General features: G+C 32.1%; 1 protein-coding gene across 1 annotated transcript; it reads right to left on the bottom strand.

Moving 5' to 3' along the window:
* Positions 1-1,512: 1,512 nt before the first annotated feature.
* On the bottom strand, positions 1,513-12,917 carry LOC112722563 (2-dehydro-3-deoxyphosphooctonate aldolase-like). The gene is made up of 11 exons (XM_025773630.1): positions 12,882-12,917; positions 12,668-12,765; positions 4,023-4,119; positions 3,770-3,842; positions 3,562-3,614; positions 3,363-3,458; positions 3,186-3,270; positions 2,868-2,926; positions 2,152-2,196; positions 1,694-1,792; positions 1,513-1,557 (listed from the first exon to the last, which is right to left on the bottom strand). The coding sequence occupies exons 1-11, from the start codon at positions 12,915-12,917 to the stop codon at positions 1,513-1,515; spliced, it is 786 nt and encodes a 261-aa protein (XP_025629415.1).
* Positions 12,918-14,836: the final 1,919 nt, after the last annotated feature.

Genomic DNA, 14,836 nt, shown 5'->3' with positions numbered 1-14,836 from the left:
GCAGTTGGAATGTGAAAGTGCACACACTTAAATAATTTTGCTACATAATATGCCTGGTCCATATATGTAAAATATTAAACGAAAATAAAAATATATATAACATTCATTATATAAAATAAAACAATACACACGTTTAACTACCTACGTTAATTACTCATTATACTACTCAATTACAATCGTCACACAAATTGGAATATAAACCACACAATTACTTTTCATAAAAGAACAACACGTACAACAAATGATACAACATAATTTTAGATCCTAAATCCCGAATTCTAAATACTAAACTAATACTAAAAAGAGTTAACAAATTTAGAAATTAGGATTTAGTATTTTACGCATAAGATTTATGTTTTATGTTATATGAATTAAGGTTTACAAATTATGATTTATGTGTTAGGGTTTATAGATTTATGTATATCGATTTACAGTTTACAATTTAGTGTTTATTATTTAGGTTATTGGGTTCATGGTTTGCAGAATAGAATTCACAGTTTATCTTTAACAAAATTATTGTTTATGCTTTAGGACTTAGGGTTTACGATTATATGTTTTCGATTCACAAATGATAATATATGGTCTACGGTTATTAGTTTTGTTGTCATGTGTCATATTATACAGTTTAGTATTCATGATCTTTGTGAATCCCTTTAACTCTAACCCTAACTCACAATGCAAAATCCTAATTCCTGAACCATAAGTCCTAAACCCAAATCCTAAATCCTAATTTTGGAAATCCAAATTACTCACATTCGAAGATACATTATCAACTACAACTTCATTCATTAAAATCGTTTTAACCACTAATTATTTAAATTAGACACTCAAATTTTGTTTATACAAAATAAAACTAATAAACTGCTCATAAATTACATTACAAAAACTTTATACATACTTTTTTTTCAACTAAAAGACTACTAAAAACCTAGGTCAGATATTCTTTGACCCACTTAGTGTGTACCTCAAGCCTTTGAATATACACATGTTCACAAATCCTATTATATCTCAACGTCTAAAAAATAACAAACAAATTATACTTTTGTAAAAACCATTTAACTCCGTCCAAAAAATCAGATTCATCTAACCTTGTGCAAAAAAAAGACCCACTATAATAAGCCCATTGTTATCCCCACATTAATTATTCAGAACTTTCTAACATTAACAAACTATTAACTTAATCCATCACCTGAAAAACTCTAGATGATTCCATTGTGCACTGCTAGAAACTGTCCCCTTCTTAGACACTTGTCACACACCAACTACTTCCAGCGCATTTCTACAGATGTGAAATTGTCTCACATTCTACACCAAAGAATTTGCATTTCAAGAAATAACTTACAGCAATAGCTATAAGCTCTTCAAGTAACTCCTCCAAGTGGCGTAAAGGCTATCAAATAAGGAGATAACGCATATAGTTCATTAATATTCAGAAGCATTGCAGAAAAAGTAAATGTTGGCAAAATGATGTCCTATAAATTTGAATGATTTTGATAAGTAACAACTCACCCACTATGTTGAACCATCAACAGGTGCACTCAATGGATCATCATGTACCTTAAGAACCAAGAAAGCATTTAGAAGCTGTTTGATGAACAAACTAAATATAAGCCTTAAAGTTTACCCTAAACTTCTTTCTTTTAATAATAATTCCAATAAGATCCCCCTAAAAAATTAAAACTAATATATATACCTCCATGAAAATCCCATCCACCCCTATAGCAACTGCAGCTCTTACAATGCAAGGTATTAATTCTCGAAGACCTCCACTTGCAACACCTCCGCCATCCAACTAGACTTGAAAGCAGAATGTTAAAAACTGGAACTAAAGAAATCTCATATGATAGTTAGGTTCAAAGTAGAAACAGATCTTGTGTGACTCCAATGTTCAAATGAAAAAAAAAGATAGATAACATGAGGCAGGTGTACTCCAATACATAATGATCCTTATGAATCAACAATGCATAGAAGCCAATGAACTTTTGACATCATGAAACTGAAGAGAGCACTCTGCTCTATAATACAACTATTGAAATTAAACAAGGAGCACTTTCGCATGGAGTAAGAATGCACGGAGAAAAAGAGAAATATATGAGACAACTGTTGTGTTGCAAAATACAAACTACTGAAAAAGTCCAAGTACAAACCTGCCTTCTTTCTAGCAGGCTGTTGTAGTATGTGTGTTATATTAGCTACCTGGGATAAACATTGAATAAATATTTCAGTTTTCCTGGGAAAATGGCATAAAGAGGCAGTGGCAAGAAACTTTACCATGGCCCAAATTTTAGAATAATGGCAAAAGGCCATGTAATGAGTAGTTCTCTAGAGTTACGGCAAAAAGAATAATGAAGTCAATCTTATTCTCATAAATTGGCAAATGCATTCCGTCTGATTTTCTTCTTAGTTTATTCGCATATTGAACATACAATAATATTATTCCTTTGGGATGATGTGAACAAAACACTCCAGTATCATTGACAAAATATCAACAGAAAAAGTGGAAAAAAAATTACGAAAGATTGGAGAGCGCCATCTGTGCATGTTAGGTAATGTAATTATGTCAAAGAAAATAATTTGGGAAATTATGGAATAATCTTTCTTTTAAGATATAGAGAGGGAAGTGATGAAGCTTACAGTTGGTCTTTAAAGCAACTTTGAACATATTAACATGTACTAGTCTAGCTGATTGTGTTCACATGGATTCATCCTATTTAATGAAGCGTAATTCTATCATCAAATAAATGGTTCAGGAAGGGAGATACCTTTCTCCCTAACATATTATAACCTTCCATTGAATAAGAAAGCATAGAAAGATTCAAATAGTTCATCTTAAAGAGAAACATATAATAAAACAAATATTGACTTACAATAGGGCAATTGGCTTCTCTCATCCACTCCAGGTTACGTGGATCGACAATAAAATCATCTATATAAAAATTCAATGAATTTACTCAATTCTGGGTTTTGAAAATAGAATGATAGCGGACAATCAATTGTAGTGCTGACATTCTTTAAGCAAAGTTAAACCTTAAATGCATGTTAAATCATACAGGTGAAAAGAACACAAGATTAAAATGAAACTAGAACATGTGAAAACAGAAAGCAATTCTTGATATTGAACGGTTTCAAAGAGTAACATCATCCAAAAGCATACAGAAGATCTCATTAAAGATGTTATAACTCACTGTATCCAAACATAGTTCCTCTCTCGCAAACCATAACATTAGGATTTCCAGCCAACCGAACCTTCTCTGCTGAATTTGCCATTACCTATTTATATGAACATTATAAAACATGAGAATACTAAAAGACAGAGAATATTTACCGAGCTTAAGTAATTATTGATTATTAAAAGTTGCAACATAGCAGGACAATATACCCATGGAAGGAGCACAAAACTGGCCCTTCTTGATGTGGACAATTTTTCCAGTTTTGGCTGCAACAACGAGAAGATCTGTCTGTCATCAGAGGCAAAACACAAAAAAAGAATTGATGTGATCATATCTACTTAAGTTTATATCTATCCAATTGATACTAAAATTTAATGTAAAGAATATTTACTTGACGGCATAAGAATGCTGTTATTTGAATGATGTCTACAATTCTGCCGACTACTTTACATTGTCAAAGAAAAGATAAAGCTGTTAAAGGTAGATTATGATCCAAAATCAAAGACAACATTATGACAAGCTTGGATGGTATGCCAAATAATTACATTACTGTAATACTTGTATAATTTCTGAAGGCTAAATTTAGTTAAAATAAAAACATCTTACTTGGATAGAGTCATGCACATCTATCACTATAGGGAGGTCATATGCTACTTTAACCTTCTCAAGTATCTGAAATTATAACATAACAAAATGAAATAAGGAAAAAATAGTTCAACTATAACAAAATAGCTTTGCCATTATATGGAATTCGACAATTACACTATTTTTCAAACAAGTGTTCCTACTATAATTCTCAAAATGCAAATGACAAAAGCAATATATCATAATAAAAAGTAATAGAATCATAACCTTCAACACCTCAACCATCCCTAGGCCACCAAAAGATTTTGATGATGTTCTATTAGCCTTAACAAAGCTTGATTTGAAAACTAACGGGATGCCAACTCTGAAAGTCGCACATACTCTAGATGATGTTAACTTTCAACAAAGATACAAACCATCTCCCGACATTATATTTTACAAGTTTAATTTTTGATTCCTTGTCATGTGAAAGTCAATTCTCTCTCATCCATAGCAAGTGTTATGTTGGTTTTACTAACCAACATTACTCTTAGAATTATATAGGTTCAATATCTCAGCCCACAATGCCTATAATGAGTAAAAACTCTGATACTAGATGCAATTCTGGGAAACAATAAGTAAAAGAGTTTCGTATTTTAAGTGGTTGTTATTATAGCAAAACATTTTAAATGACACAAAGTTAGATCATGTGTATTAGGTAAGAAAAAGGAATTTAATTTCACACAAAATACTACAAAGAATTTAGCTGCAAACCCATGGGGGATGATTGTCGTGATTATACTTATCGAACTACTAACAACTTTTGTATAATTCAACTTAGGCACTACAATTATTTCCTATTGGATTTCAATCAAATTAGCTTCAATCTTTTTTCCCATGAAACCAAAGGATGAAAAAGTTCCTTAACGGAGAACAATATCATAACCAGATGTAATAGTCTTTATGTGCTTAGCCAACTTCATAATGTATTCCTCTGATTCAATCACATTAGGACCTGCTAATAGGAAGACCAGTTCTGTAGCCTATTAACACATTCATAGAACCACAACACATAAAAAAAAAGGGAAGGGGAGATTTTGATCGTGACCCAAGAAAATTCATAGTCAAGAAACACAAAATCTGATAGAAATCATGAACCTTGAGCTGGCTATACAGCATTGACGGTGGCTCCATCTTTTTTTAAAGTTGTACACAAAAAGGGACAAAGTATGAGAATTTTGATTGATTCAGTAAAGGTGTATGAATTCTGATGCGTTAAGATGCTACATTGTGTAAAATAACATCGAGCTCAGTAAAGTTTGAGACAGTACCTTTTTTATTAATTCCGAATCTAAACGCAGATGAAGAGAAGAGAGAAGATAGAGTGAGATCTGTGTCAAGCGTAAGAGTGAGCACCTTGATTGATGAAGAATGAAATCGTTCACTACAAAAAGTGAAAAAGAAATGGCTAGATAATTCTATGTAGTTGTTGAGGGAGAACTAGTTTTAGTTGTTTGTTACTCGCTAAGCAGCTAAAATCTTAACAAAATTTAAATGAGAGAATATTTGATGTAATAGAGATTTAATAAAATTTATTGTATCAAAAAATTTAAATCGAGATTTTAGATATTATCAAAGTTACAAAAATTGATCCGGTCGATAAACCAATCAAATGACTGGTTTAATAGTCTAATAGTCTAACCAGATTCAAACCAGAATCGAACCGATTTAATTAAATATAAAATAAAATTTAATATTTCATAAGTTCATATAATAACTTTTTTTTCGAGCTTGTTTGGAAAGTATTTAAATGTAAGAAAAGAATTCATTTCTATTTAAAATTCAATTCCATGGTTTGGAATGACTTTAATATACTAATAGAATAGAATCTAATTCTTTAGTTTGGAATAACTCTTACATGAGTTAAATTTTCTTCTTTTACAACTTTGTCCTTAACAAAATTATTTTATTAAACATCTACTTATTTAAATAAGAATATTTTTTATATTTGACATGTTAAGTTAAATTGATGTGAGAATTGATTTTAAAATTAGACCCTTTTTGGTCTACTTTGTAAATGAGAAAAAAGTGAGAATTAAAATTCTTAAATGAGTTTAAATAATTCCTTTTTACTTATTCCAAAACAAGGAAAAAATTCTAATTCTTGAGTGAATTTTTATTCATAGATTTCAAAACAAGCTCGTTTATTTTTCGCTCACTTACTACCATCCCATGCATAGGCAGTGAGAAAAAGCTACAAAATACAAACACAGAAACAAACAATCAATCTTGGTATTTTTTTTCGAAATAAAAAAAATTATTTCCTTAAACAAATTATTCCAACTTTAAATACCACGATACGTTTTTTTTGTAGTTTTAGGCAAGTTCGTCGCACCAGACTAAGGCTGTGTCACAAGTTGCACCCAAGTACCTAAATACCTATAAACAGTTAGCATATGTAGATGGAGACTTTATACATAACTAAGCACAATGTATTGAATCTTACCGGGTAAGTACATCTGCATAACGAATAACCAACGAGGAAGCTCGTTGTATGACTCCTCCCAATCGCCATTTATTCTAGCAATGACTCTTCTTTGCAAGTCAAACCTTTCTGTACGATGCCTTGTAACCGAAGTGATTCTCTACACCTCCTTGCAGAATAATTATGCTGATTGTTGGATCTACTTTGACCATGTTGAATATGTACTGAGCAATCACCTTCGAATCTAACCTACGATGGTCTAGGCTCATCGATGTTTGCATACAAGTATGAGGACCACTGTTTCTCTGAACCTCCCATTTTTCTTGCTTTCAGCGATACACTATGCGTATGTTTCAAGAGCAATTGAGCCCGAACCGGATACACTGTACATCATACTTCAACTGGTCACTATCCAATATTTTATATTCCACAACCTTCTTGATGCCATACCTCTTAACTGCTAACATGACTTCCTCCTTGTTTTCAAATTGTTGTCTAACCATTAACTCATTAGTTGGATACTCTTCAAAGCCTCTATGGGTAAATGACCAATTCAAAGTCATTGCATCCAGATTCAACCTGGAGAAGTGATCCGGCCAGTCTTATGGTCGAGAAATGGCATGCTGTGTCAGAGCGATTTGTGTATCACCGTAGTAGTTCATCTCTTCTTCCTCATTACCCTCGTCAGGAATTTTCGTTGGTTCATCATCAGCATCATCTCCGTCATCGGGGTTAACTTCATAGCGATCCATCCTCGAATTCCTGATAGTAGAACCCTTATGAATTTCAATATTATCTTGTATCATGTCAGCATTAGGAAGTTCAACATTTAACCCCTCTTGACTACCTTTAGCTGGCATATTTAGATTAACTATCATCCTTTTAATATTTCTTCTAACAGCTCCACTTAACGGACTATCATCAACCATATTCACAGATAATCCTCGTCCACCCAACTCAACTAAAAACATGAATAATTCCAACAGATGAACATTTGCCCATCGATTGTGCCACGACCTTATAAGACGTACGTCCACGTCGTCACGTAATCGATACCTAATTTAAAACAATAGAAAAATTTCTCAGAACCATGGTCTAATAAACATAACAATAACATAACAAGGACAACTTTAATATACCTTTTATAAAACAAATTATCATCTACTTCGGTCGGATATTTGTAATAAACTTTTTTCTCTCTTGTCGTGTGTTGCAGTCCAACGGAACGCAATATCAAATTCTTCAACGTTGTTAGACTATTGACTTTCGGTGTCATGTACGTAATTATTGGTTGCTCAGACTTAAAAATGATAGAACCTTCATCATATACTATTTCACTATCATAATGAATGGATAACAATTGATTGATAGACATTGTAGATAAAAGATGTCAACATGAGAACCAAAAAGAAGAATAAAATAATGGTATTGAGCTCGTTTCTCTACCAACCATGCTTTTATTTGCCGAAGTCAAGGTGAAGTTTGTGGGCGGTGCATTGAACTTGCCTAACACTACAAAAAAATGTACCGTGGTATTTAAAATTGGACTAATTTGTTTTAGGAAATAATATTATTTTTTATTTATTTCGGAAAAAAATCCATCAATCTTGCGACAAACAAAGCCGAACAAGTAAACACATAAAATCACAAACTAAAAACACAATTCAGAGAACCATGAGAAACAAAAATTAGAAGTATCATCGCTCTATCTGCTATCTGTCCTTGCACATATATTCATCATATGAACACCTATTCCTGCCTCGGAACAATCAAATACCCTCCATGGCCATGACCAACTAAAATTCCAAGCCTCAATAATTGGCTCATTACTAGTAAAAAAGTTATGAACCTTCAATTGTTAAAGCCTCAGGGGTTTTAAGTTCACAAAAATTATATTCCTTTTATGCGTAATGCCATTACAGAAAGTGAAACCCCACCATTAAGATTCAAGAGAAACTAGCTGCGTTTTGCATTGCTAAAAGTAATCATGCATATAATTAACTATAGAATTTGAAACCTAGTATATATAAAAAAAAAGTATCACACATTAAAATACATAACTTTCTAGATCCACATTGCTTTTAGAAATTGCAATGATTTGAAAGGCTACATAGAATCTGTGACAAATGATAATTGGATGTGTCACTACTTCAAATAATCTCTCTTTCAGGAGAAGCTTTCCTTTATAAGGGGCTTGAACTTGTGATGTGATGCAAAGATAATCATACATTCAACCTTAAAACAATCTGATCTTATAAAGGCCAATCCTCAGATAATTATATTCTTAATAACAAGAAATAATCACCTACAAAATCAGAATTTACGTTGGTATAAACAATAAAATATGTAAGCATTTTCACTCTAAAATAGATGAAACATATAACAAGTAATGTGGTTGTTTAGAGTATTTATGTTAGATAATTTGTTGCTTTTCTAGAAGACTTTGGTAATTTAAAATTTGTTTGGATTTGTGCCTGAAGTTTTCTCCCAATTTGGTTTGGAGAATCTGAATTTGTAACATCATGGATTACTCTACCAATAAAATAAATAATTTGCACATTTCTTTTGTAGGATATTTTAGACAATATGTAAAAACTTTGCTTCTACATCCTTTTTTGATGTTTTTAGAAACATGTGTTACTTTTTATTGCTTGCTTCTTAGTAGTTCTTATTAGTAAGAGAGAAAGGATTAAGAAAAAATTCTTAATAATCTATATTAGTAGAAAACAAAATCAGTAAAAGTATGAAAAATTTCTTACCATTCTTGCTATTCACAAAATAGTGTGAGATAAATGTTGAATTTTTTCTTCCCTTTGTTTACCCTCTACAATATGTTAGAAGAGTTAATCACATATAAAAGTTCAGAACTCAAATGCAAAACAAAATACACAAAAAATCTTTCACCTGCTAAAAGATAAATAAATGTATAATCGCTTCAATTTTCTTTTTTAATAAAAAAATAATTTCATCAAGATGAGTAGAAGGATAATAAAAATTAGGAGATAAGGGATACCCAACACAAAAATAAAAAACAATAATCACTTTGAAAATATTCAATAATTTTACTTGTCCATTTCTTTTGTTAGAGAAAGTATGCAATAAAAGATAGGAAATGAAAAGGGAATTCAAATTTAAGTTCTTCCCTCAATCTATTGATTTTTTGTATTAGCATGATGCATACAAAATCATACATTAATAAAATAATTTTTTGACTTAGATGCCAATACTTTCTGCTGCAAGTACCATCATTTTTATTAGGGGACAAAAATACAATCATGAGTTTCAAGAAGACAAAGTCCCCCGTGTAGAAAGTGTTGTGGCTTCTACATGTATAGAAATGGCATAGAGCTGGCAATGTGCAGCAAGTGTGTGACTTAGAGAGCAGATGTGACAAGTTATAGCAATACTCTCCTCACGAGTCAGAAATTGCTACTAACTTCACGTGACATGGAAACATTATTATCTTGTGTTAACTAGACTAAGGATATATAATTAGTATGAGTTCTAGTTGGGTCTCATTTTATTAGGCTTTTTGGCATAAGTGGAATGATTCTTATAAATTGCAAGGGCTAAATTTGGTGGGCTTTGTGGTTACCAGAATTTAGAACAAAAACATGCGGGAGAAAAGGAAAGAAATGTATTGGAAATTTCAATAGGAAAAAAATTCAATTGGTTGGTTTCGAAGGATTTCCATTGCTACGATTGATAGACCCCTAGACAATAACTGTATACGGGTTGACAAAACCCTTTGAGGTTCGCAGTTGGAACTTGAAAGTGCACACACCTAAATAATTTTGCTACATAATATGCCTGGTCCATATATGTAAAATATTAAACGAAAATAAAAATATATATAACATTCATTATATAAAATAAAACAATACACACATTTAACTACCTACGTTAATTACTCATTATACTACTCAATTACAATAGCCACATAAATCAAAATATAAACCACACAACTACTTTTCATAAGAGAACAACACGCACAACAAATGATAGAATATAATTTTAGATCCTAAATCCCGAATTCTAAATACTAAACTAACACTAAAAAGAGTTCACAAATTTAGAAATTAGGATTTAGGATTTTACGCATAAGATTTATGTTTTATGATATATGTATTAAGGTTTACAGATTATGATTTATGTGTTAGGGTTTACAGATTTATATATATCGATTTACAATTTACAATTTAGTGTTTATTATTTGGGTTATTGGGTTCATGGTTTGCAGAATAGAATTCACAGTTTATCTTTAACAAAATTATTGTTTATGCTTTAGGACTTAGGGTTTACGATTATATGTTTTCGATTCACAAATGATAATATATGGTCTACGGTTATTAGTTTTGTTGTCAGGTGTCATATTATACAGTTTAGTATTCATGATCTTTGTGAATCACTTAAACTCTAACTCTAACTCACAATCCGAAATCCTAATCCCTAAACCATAAGCCCTAAACCCGAATCCTAAATCCTAATTTTGGAAATCCAAATTACTCACATTCGAAGATACATTATCAACTACAACTTCATTCATTAAAATCGTTTTAACTACTAATTATTTATATTAGACACTCAAATTTTGTTTATACAAAATAAAACTAATAAACTGCTCATAAATGACATTACAAAAACTTTATACATACTATTTTTTAACTCAAAATCTACTAAAAACATATGTCAGATATTCTTTGACTGACTTATTGTATACATCAAGCCTTTAAATATACACATGTTCACAAATTATATTCTATCTCAACGTCCAAAAAATAACAAACTAATTATAGTTTTGTAAAAACCGTTTAATTCCGTCCAAAAAATTTGATTCATCTAACCTTGCACAGAAAAAAAACCCACCTATAATAAGTCCATTGATTACCCCACATTAATTAATCAGAACTTTCTAACATTAATAAACTATTAACTTAACCCATCACCGGAAAAACTCCTGATGATTCCACTGTGCATTGCCAGAAACTGTCCCCTTCTTAGACACTTGTCACATACCAACTAATTCCAGCACATTTCTACAGGTGTGAAATTGTCTCCCATTCTACACCAAAGAATTCGCCTTTCAAGAAACAACTTACAATAATAGCTACAAGCTCTTCAAGTAACTCCTCCAGGTGGTGTAAAGGCTGTCAAATAAGGAGATAACGCATATAGTTCATTAATATTCAGAAGCATCAAAGAAAAAGTAAATGTTGGCAAAATGATATCCTGTAAATTTGAATGATTTTGATAAGTAACAACACACCCACTGTGTTGGACGATCAACATGTGCATTTAGTAGATCATCATGTACCTAAAGAACCAAGAAGGCATTTAGAAGCTGTTTGATGAACAAACTAAATACAATACTTAAAGTTTACCTTGAACTACTTTCTTTTAATTATAATCCCAATAATATCCCCCTAAAAAAATAGTACTAATATATATACCTCCATGAAATTCCATCGACTCCTACAACAACTGCAGTTTTTGCAATGCAATGTATTAGTTCTCGAAGCCCTCCACTTGTAACACCTCCGCCATCTAACTAGACATGAAAGCAGTATGTTAAAAGCTGGAACTAAAGAAATCTAGTATGATAGTTGGGTTCAAAGTAGAAACAGATCTTGGGTGACTCCAGTGTTCAAATGATAAAAAAAGAAATGTAACATGAGGTAGGTGTACTCCAATACACAATGATCCTCATGAATCAACAACGCATAAAAGCCAATGAACTTTTGACATCATGAATCAAAAGATAGCACTCTGCTCTATAATACACTTATTGAAATTAAACAAGGAACACTTTCGCATATAATGCATTTACATAACATGACATGGTTAAATACTGGGAAAATGGAGTGTGAATGCATGGAGAAAAAGAGAATTATATGAGACAACTGTTGTGTTGCAAAATACAAACTACTAAAAAAGTCCAACTACAAACCTACCTTCTTTCCAGCAGGCTATTGCAGTGAGTGTGTTATATCAGCTACCTAGGATAAATATTGAATAAATATCTGAGTTTTCCAGGAAAAAATGGCATAAAGAGGCAGTGGCAAACATAGGTTCAATATCTCAGCCACAGTGCCTGTAATGAGTAAAAACTCTTATACTAGATGCAATTCTGGGAAACAATAAGTAAAAGAGTTCTGCATTTTAAGTAGTTGTCATTATAGCAAAACATTTTGAATGACACAAAGTTAGATCATGTGTATTAGGTAAGAAAAAGGAATTTATAACTTCACACAAAATACTGCAAAGAATCTAGTTGCAAACCCACGAGGATGATTGTCATGATTATACTTATTGAACTACTGAAAATTTTTGTATAATTCAACTTAGGCACTATAATTATTCCTTATTAAATTTCAATCAAATTAGCTTCAATCTTTTTCCCATGAAACCAAAAGATGAAAAAGTTCCTTAATTGATAACAATATCATACCTAGATGTAATAGTGTTTGTGTGGTTAGCCATCTTCATAATGTGTTCTTCTGATTCAATCACATTAGGATCCGCTAACAGGAAGAATGGTTCTACAGCCTGTTAACACATTCACAGAACAACAACACACAAAAAAAAATGGAAAGGATAGATTTTGATCGTGACCCAAGAAAATTCAAAGTCAAGAAACACAAAATCTGATAGAAATCACGAACCTTGAGCTGGCTATACAGCATTGACGGCAGATCCATCTTTTTTTCTTTCAAAGCTTTACACAAAAAGGGATAAGGTATGAGAATTTTGAAGGATTCAGTAAAGGTGTATGAATTCTGATGCGTTAAGATGTTACATTGTGTAAAATAACATTGATTTCAGTAAAGTTTGAGACAGTACATTTTTTTATTAATTCTGAATCAAAATGCAAATGAAGAGAAGAGAGAAGATAGAGTGAGATCTGTGTCTAGCATAAGTGTGAGCACCTTGATTGATGAAGAATGGAATCGTTCACTGCAAAAGAATGAAAAAGAAATGGCTAGATAATTTTGTGTAGTTGTCGGGGAGAACTAGTTTCAGTTGTTTGTTACTCGCCAAGCAGCTAAAATCATAACAAAATTTAAATGAGAGATTATTTGATGTAATAGAGATTTAATAAAATTTTGTATAAACAAAGTTAAATCAAGATTTTAGTTATTGTCAAAGATGCAAAAATTGAACCGGTCAATAAACCAATCATTATAGTATGATAGTTTAACCAAATTCAAACTATAATTGAATCGATTTAATTAAATATAAAATAAAATTTAATATATCATAATTTCATGTAATAACTTTTCGTTCGAGCTTGTTTGGAAAGTATTTGAGTGTAAGAAAAGAATTCTATTTTCTTTAAGAAAAGAATTCATTTTTATTTGAAATTCAATTCCATGGTTGGGAATGACTTTAATATACTAATAGAATAGAATCCAATTCTTTAGTTTGGAATAACTCTTACATGAAAAAAATTTCTTCTTTTATAATTTTGTCCTTAACAAAATTATTTTATTAAACATCTACTTCTTTAAATAAAAATATTTTTAACATTTGACTAGGTCTCAGAGGTGGCTCTCGTAGTCGACAGTTCTCCTCCATGTTGATGTATTTTTTTGTCCGCTTTTGTACCTCGTACAAGGAAGCCGGGTGTCGCTTGAATATGGACTAAGATAATGACCCTTCTTTAAGGTCATTAAGTAATCCTATTATTACTCCCTCAGTGGGCAAGTTTTGGATCTCCAAGCATGCCTTGTTGAATCTTTCCGTGTAATCTCAGAGCATTTCTCCAACCTCCTACTTGACTCCTAATAAGCTCGAGACATGCTTTACCTTGTCTTTCTGGATGGAGAATCGGGTAAGAAACTTCCTTGCCAGGTCGTCAAAATAGATTAACGACCTAGGGTAGGTTATCAACCTATTTCATAGCCGCTTTGGTTAAAGTGGTCGGGAAGGCTTTACAATGGGTGGCGTCAAAGATGTCAGCCAAGTACATCCGACTTTTGAAGTTGCTAAGGTGGTGTCTTGGGTCGGAGGTTCTGTCGTAGAGAACTATGTCAGAAGTTTTGAAATGCCTAGAAACTTTAGCCCGCATGATCTCTTCTACAAACGGGTCTTCCTCCCTGAGGGGACTCTCCTCCTAATCCATTCTGGTACTTCTTTTTCGGAGATTGGCTTGCTGTCGTAAGAGCTTTTCTTCTAACTCCCTTCGTTGTCTCACCTCTCGTTGTAGCTCCCGTTCTGCTTCCCGTTGATGTTCAGCTTCTTGTTTGAGTTGTTCTAGTCGTTTTCGTTGTCCGTGAACTAATCCCAGTATCTTCGGTGTCTACGGAGGTTCTTCTTCATATGGTGGGTGGACTTCTGATTGGATCCATCTTGGTTGGGGGTTTCTCGATGTCCCTTCTCCGTGAGGAACATGCATTTGTGGAGGTGGAGGTAGTAGGGGTGTTCGCGGTACGGTTTGGTTCAGTTTTTGAGAGAAAAATCATTCAATTCGATCGTCTACTTAAACTGCGGTTTGGTTTGGTTTGGTTTGTTTGGTTTTTTCAATCAATTAAAAAAAATACTACCATACTATTTCACAAAGTTATAACATTGAAATCAACAAAAACAAATACACAATAGCTAACAAAGTCTTGGTCTA

Source organism: Arachis hypogaea, chromosome 11 (assembly GCF_003086295.3).
Source record: "Arachis hypogaea cultivar Tifrunner chromosome 11, arahy.Tifrunner.gnm2.J5K5, whole genome shotgun sequence".
Classification (NCBI taxonomy): domain Eukaryota; kingdom Viridiplantae; phylum Streptophyta; class Magnoliopsida; order Fabales; family Fabaceae; genus Arachis; species Arachis hypogaea.
This window is presented reverse-complemented; position numbering and strand designations above follow the sequence as displayed.

What these genes read in the sequence shown, in the direction of transcription:
- LOC112722563 (XM_025773630.1), bottom strand. Translation starts at nt 12,917, where the DNA reads ATGGATCTGCCGTCAATGCTGTATAGCCAGCTCAAG. An exon ending in CAGCATTCTTATGCCGTCAA is followed by an intron (nt 3,459 to 3,561) that starts GTAAATATTCTT and finishes CTCTGATGACAG; the next exon opens with ACAGATCTTCTCGTTGTTGC. An exon ending in TGGATGGGATTTTCATGGAG is followed by an intron (nt 1,558 to 1,693) that starts GTATATATATTA and finishes TTGGTTCTTAAG; the next exon opens with GTACATGATGATCCATTGAG.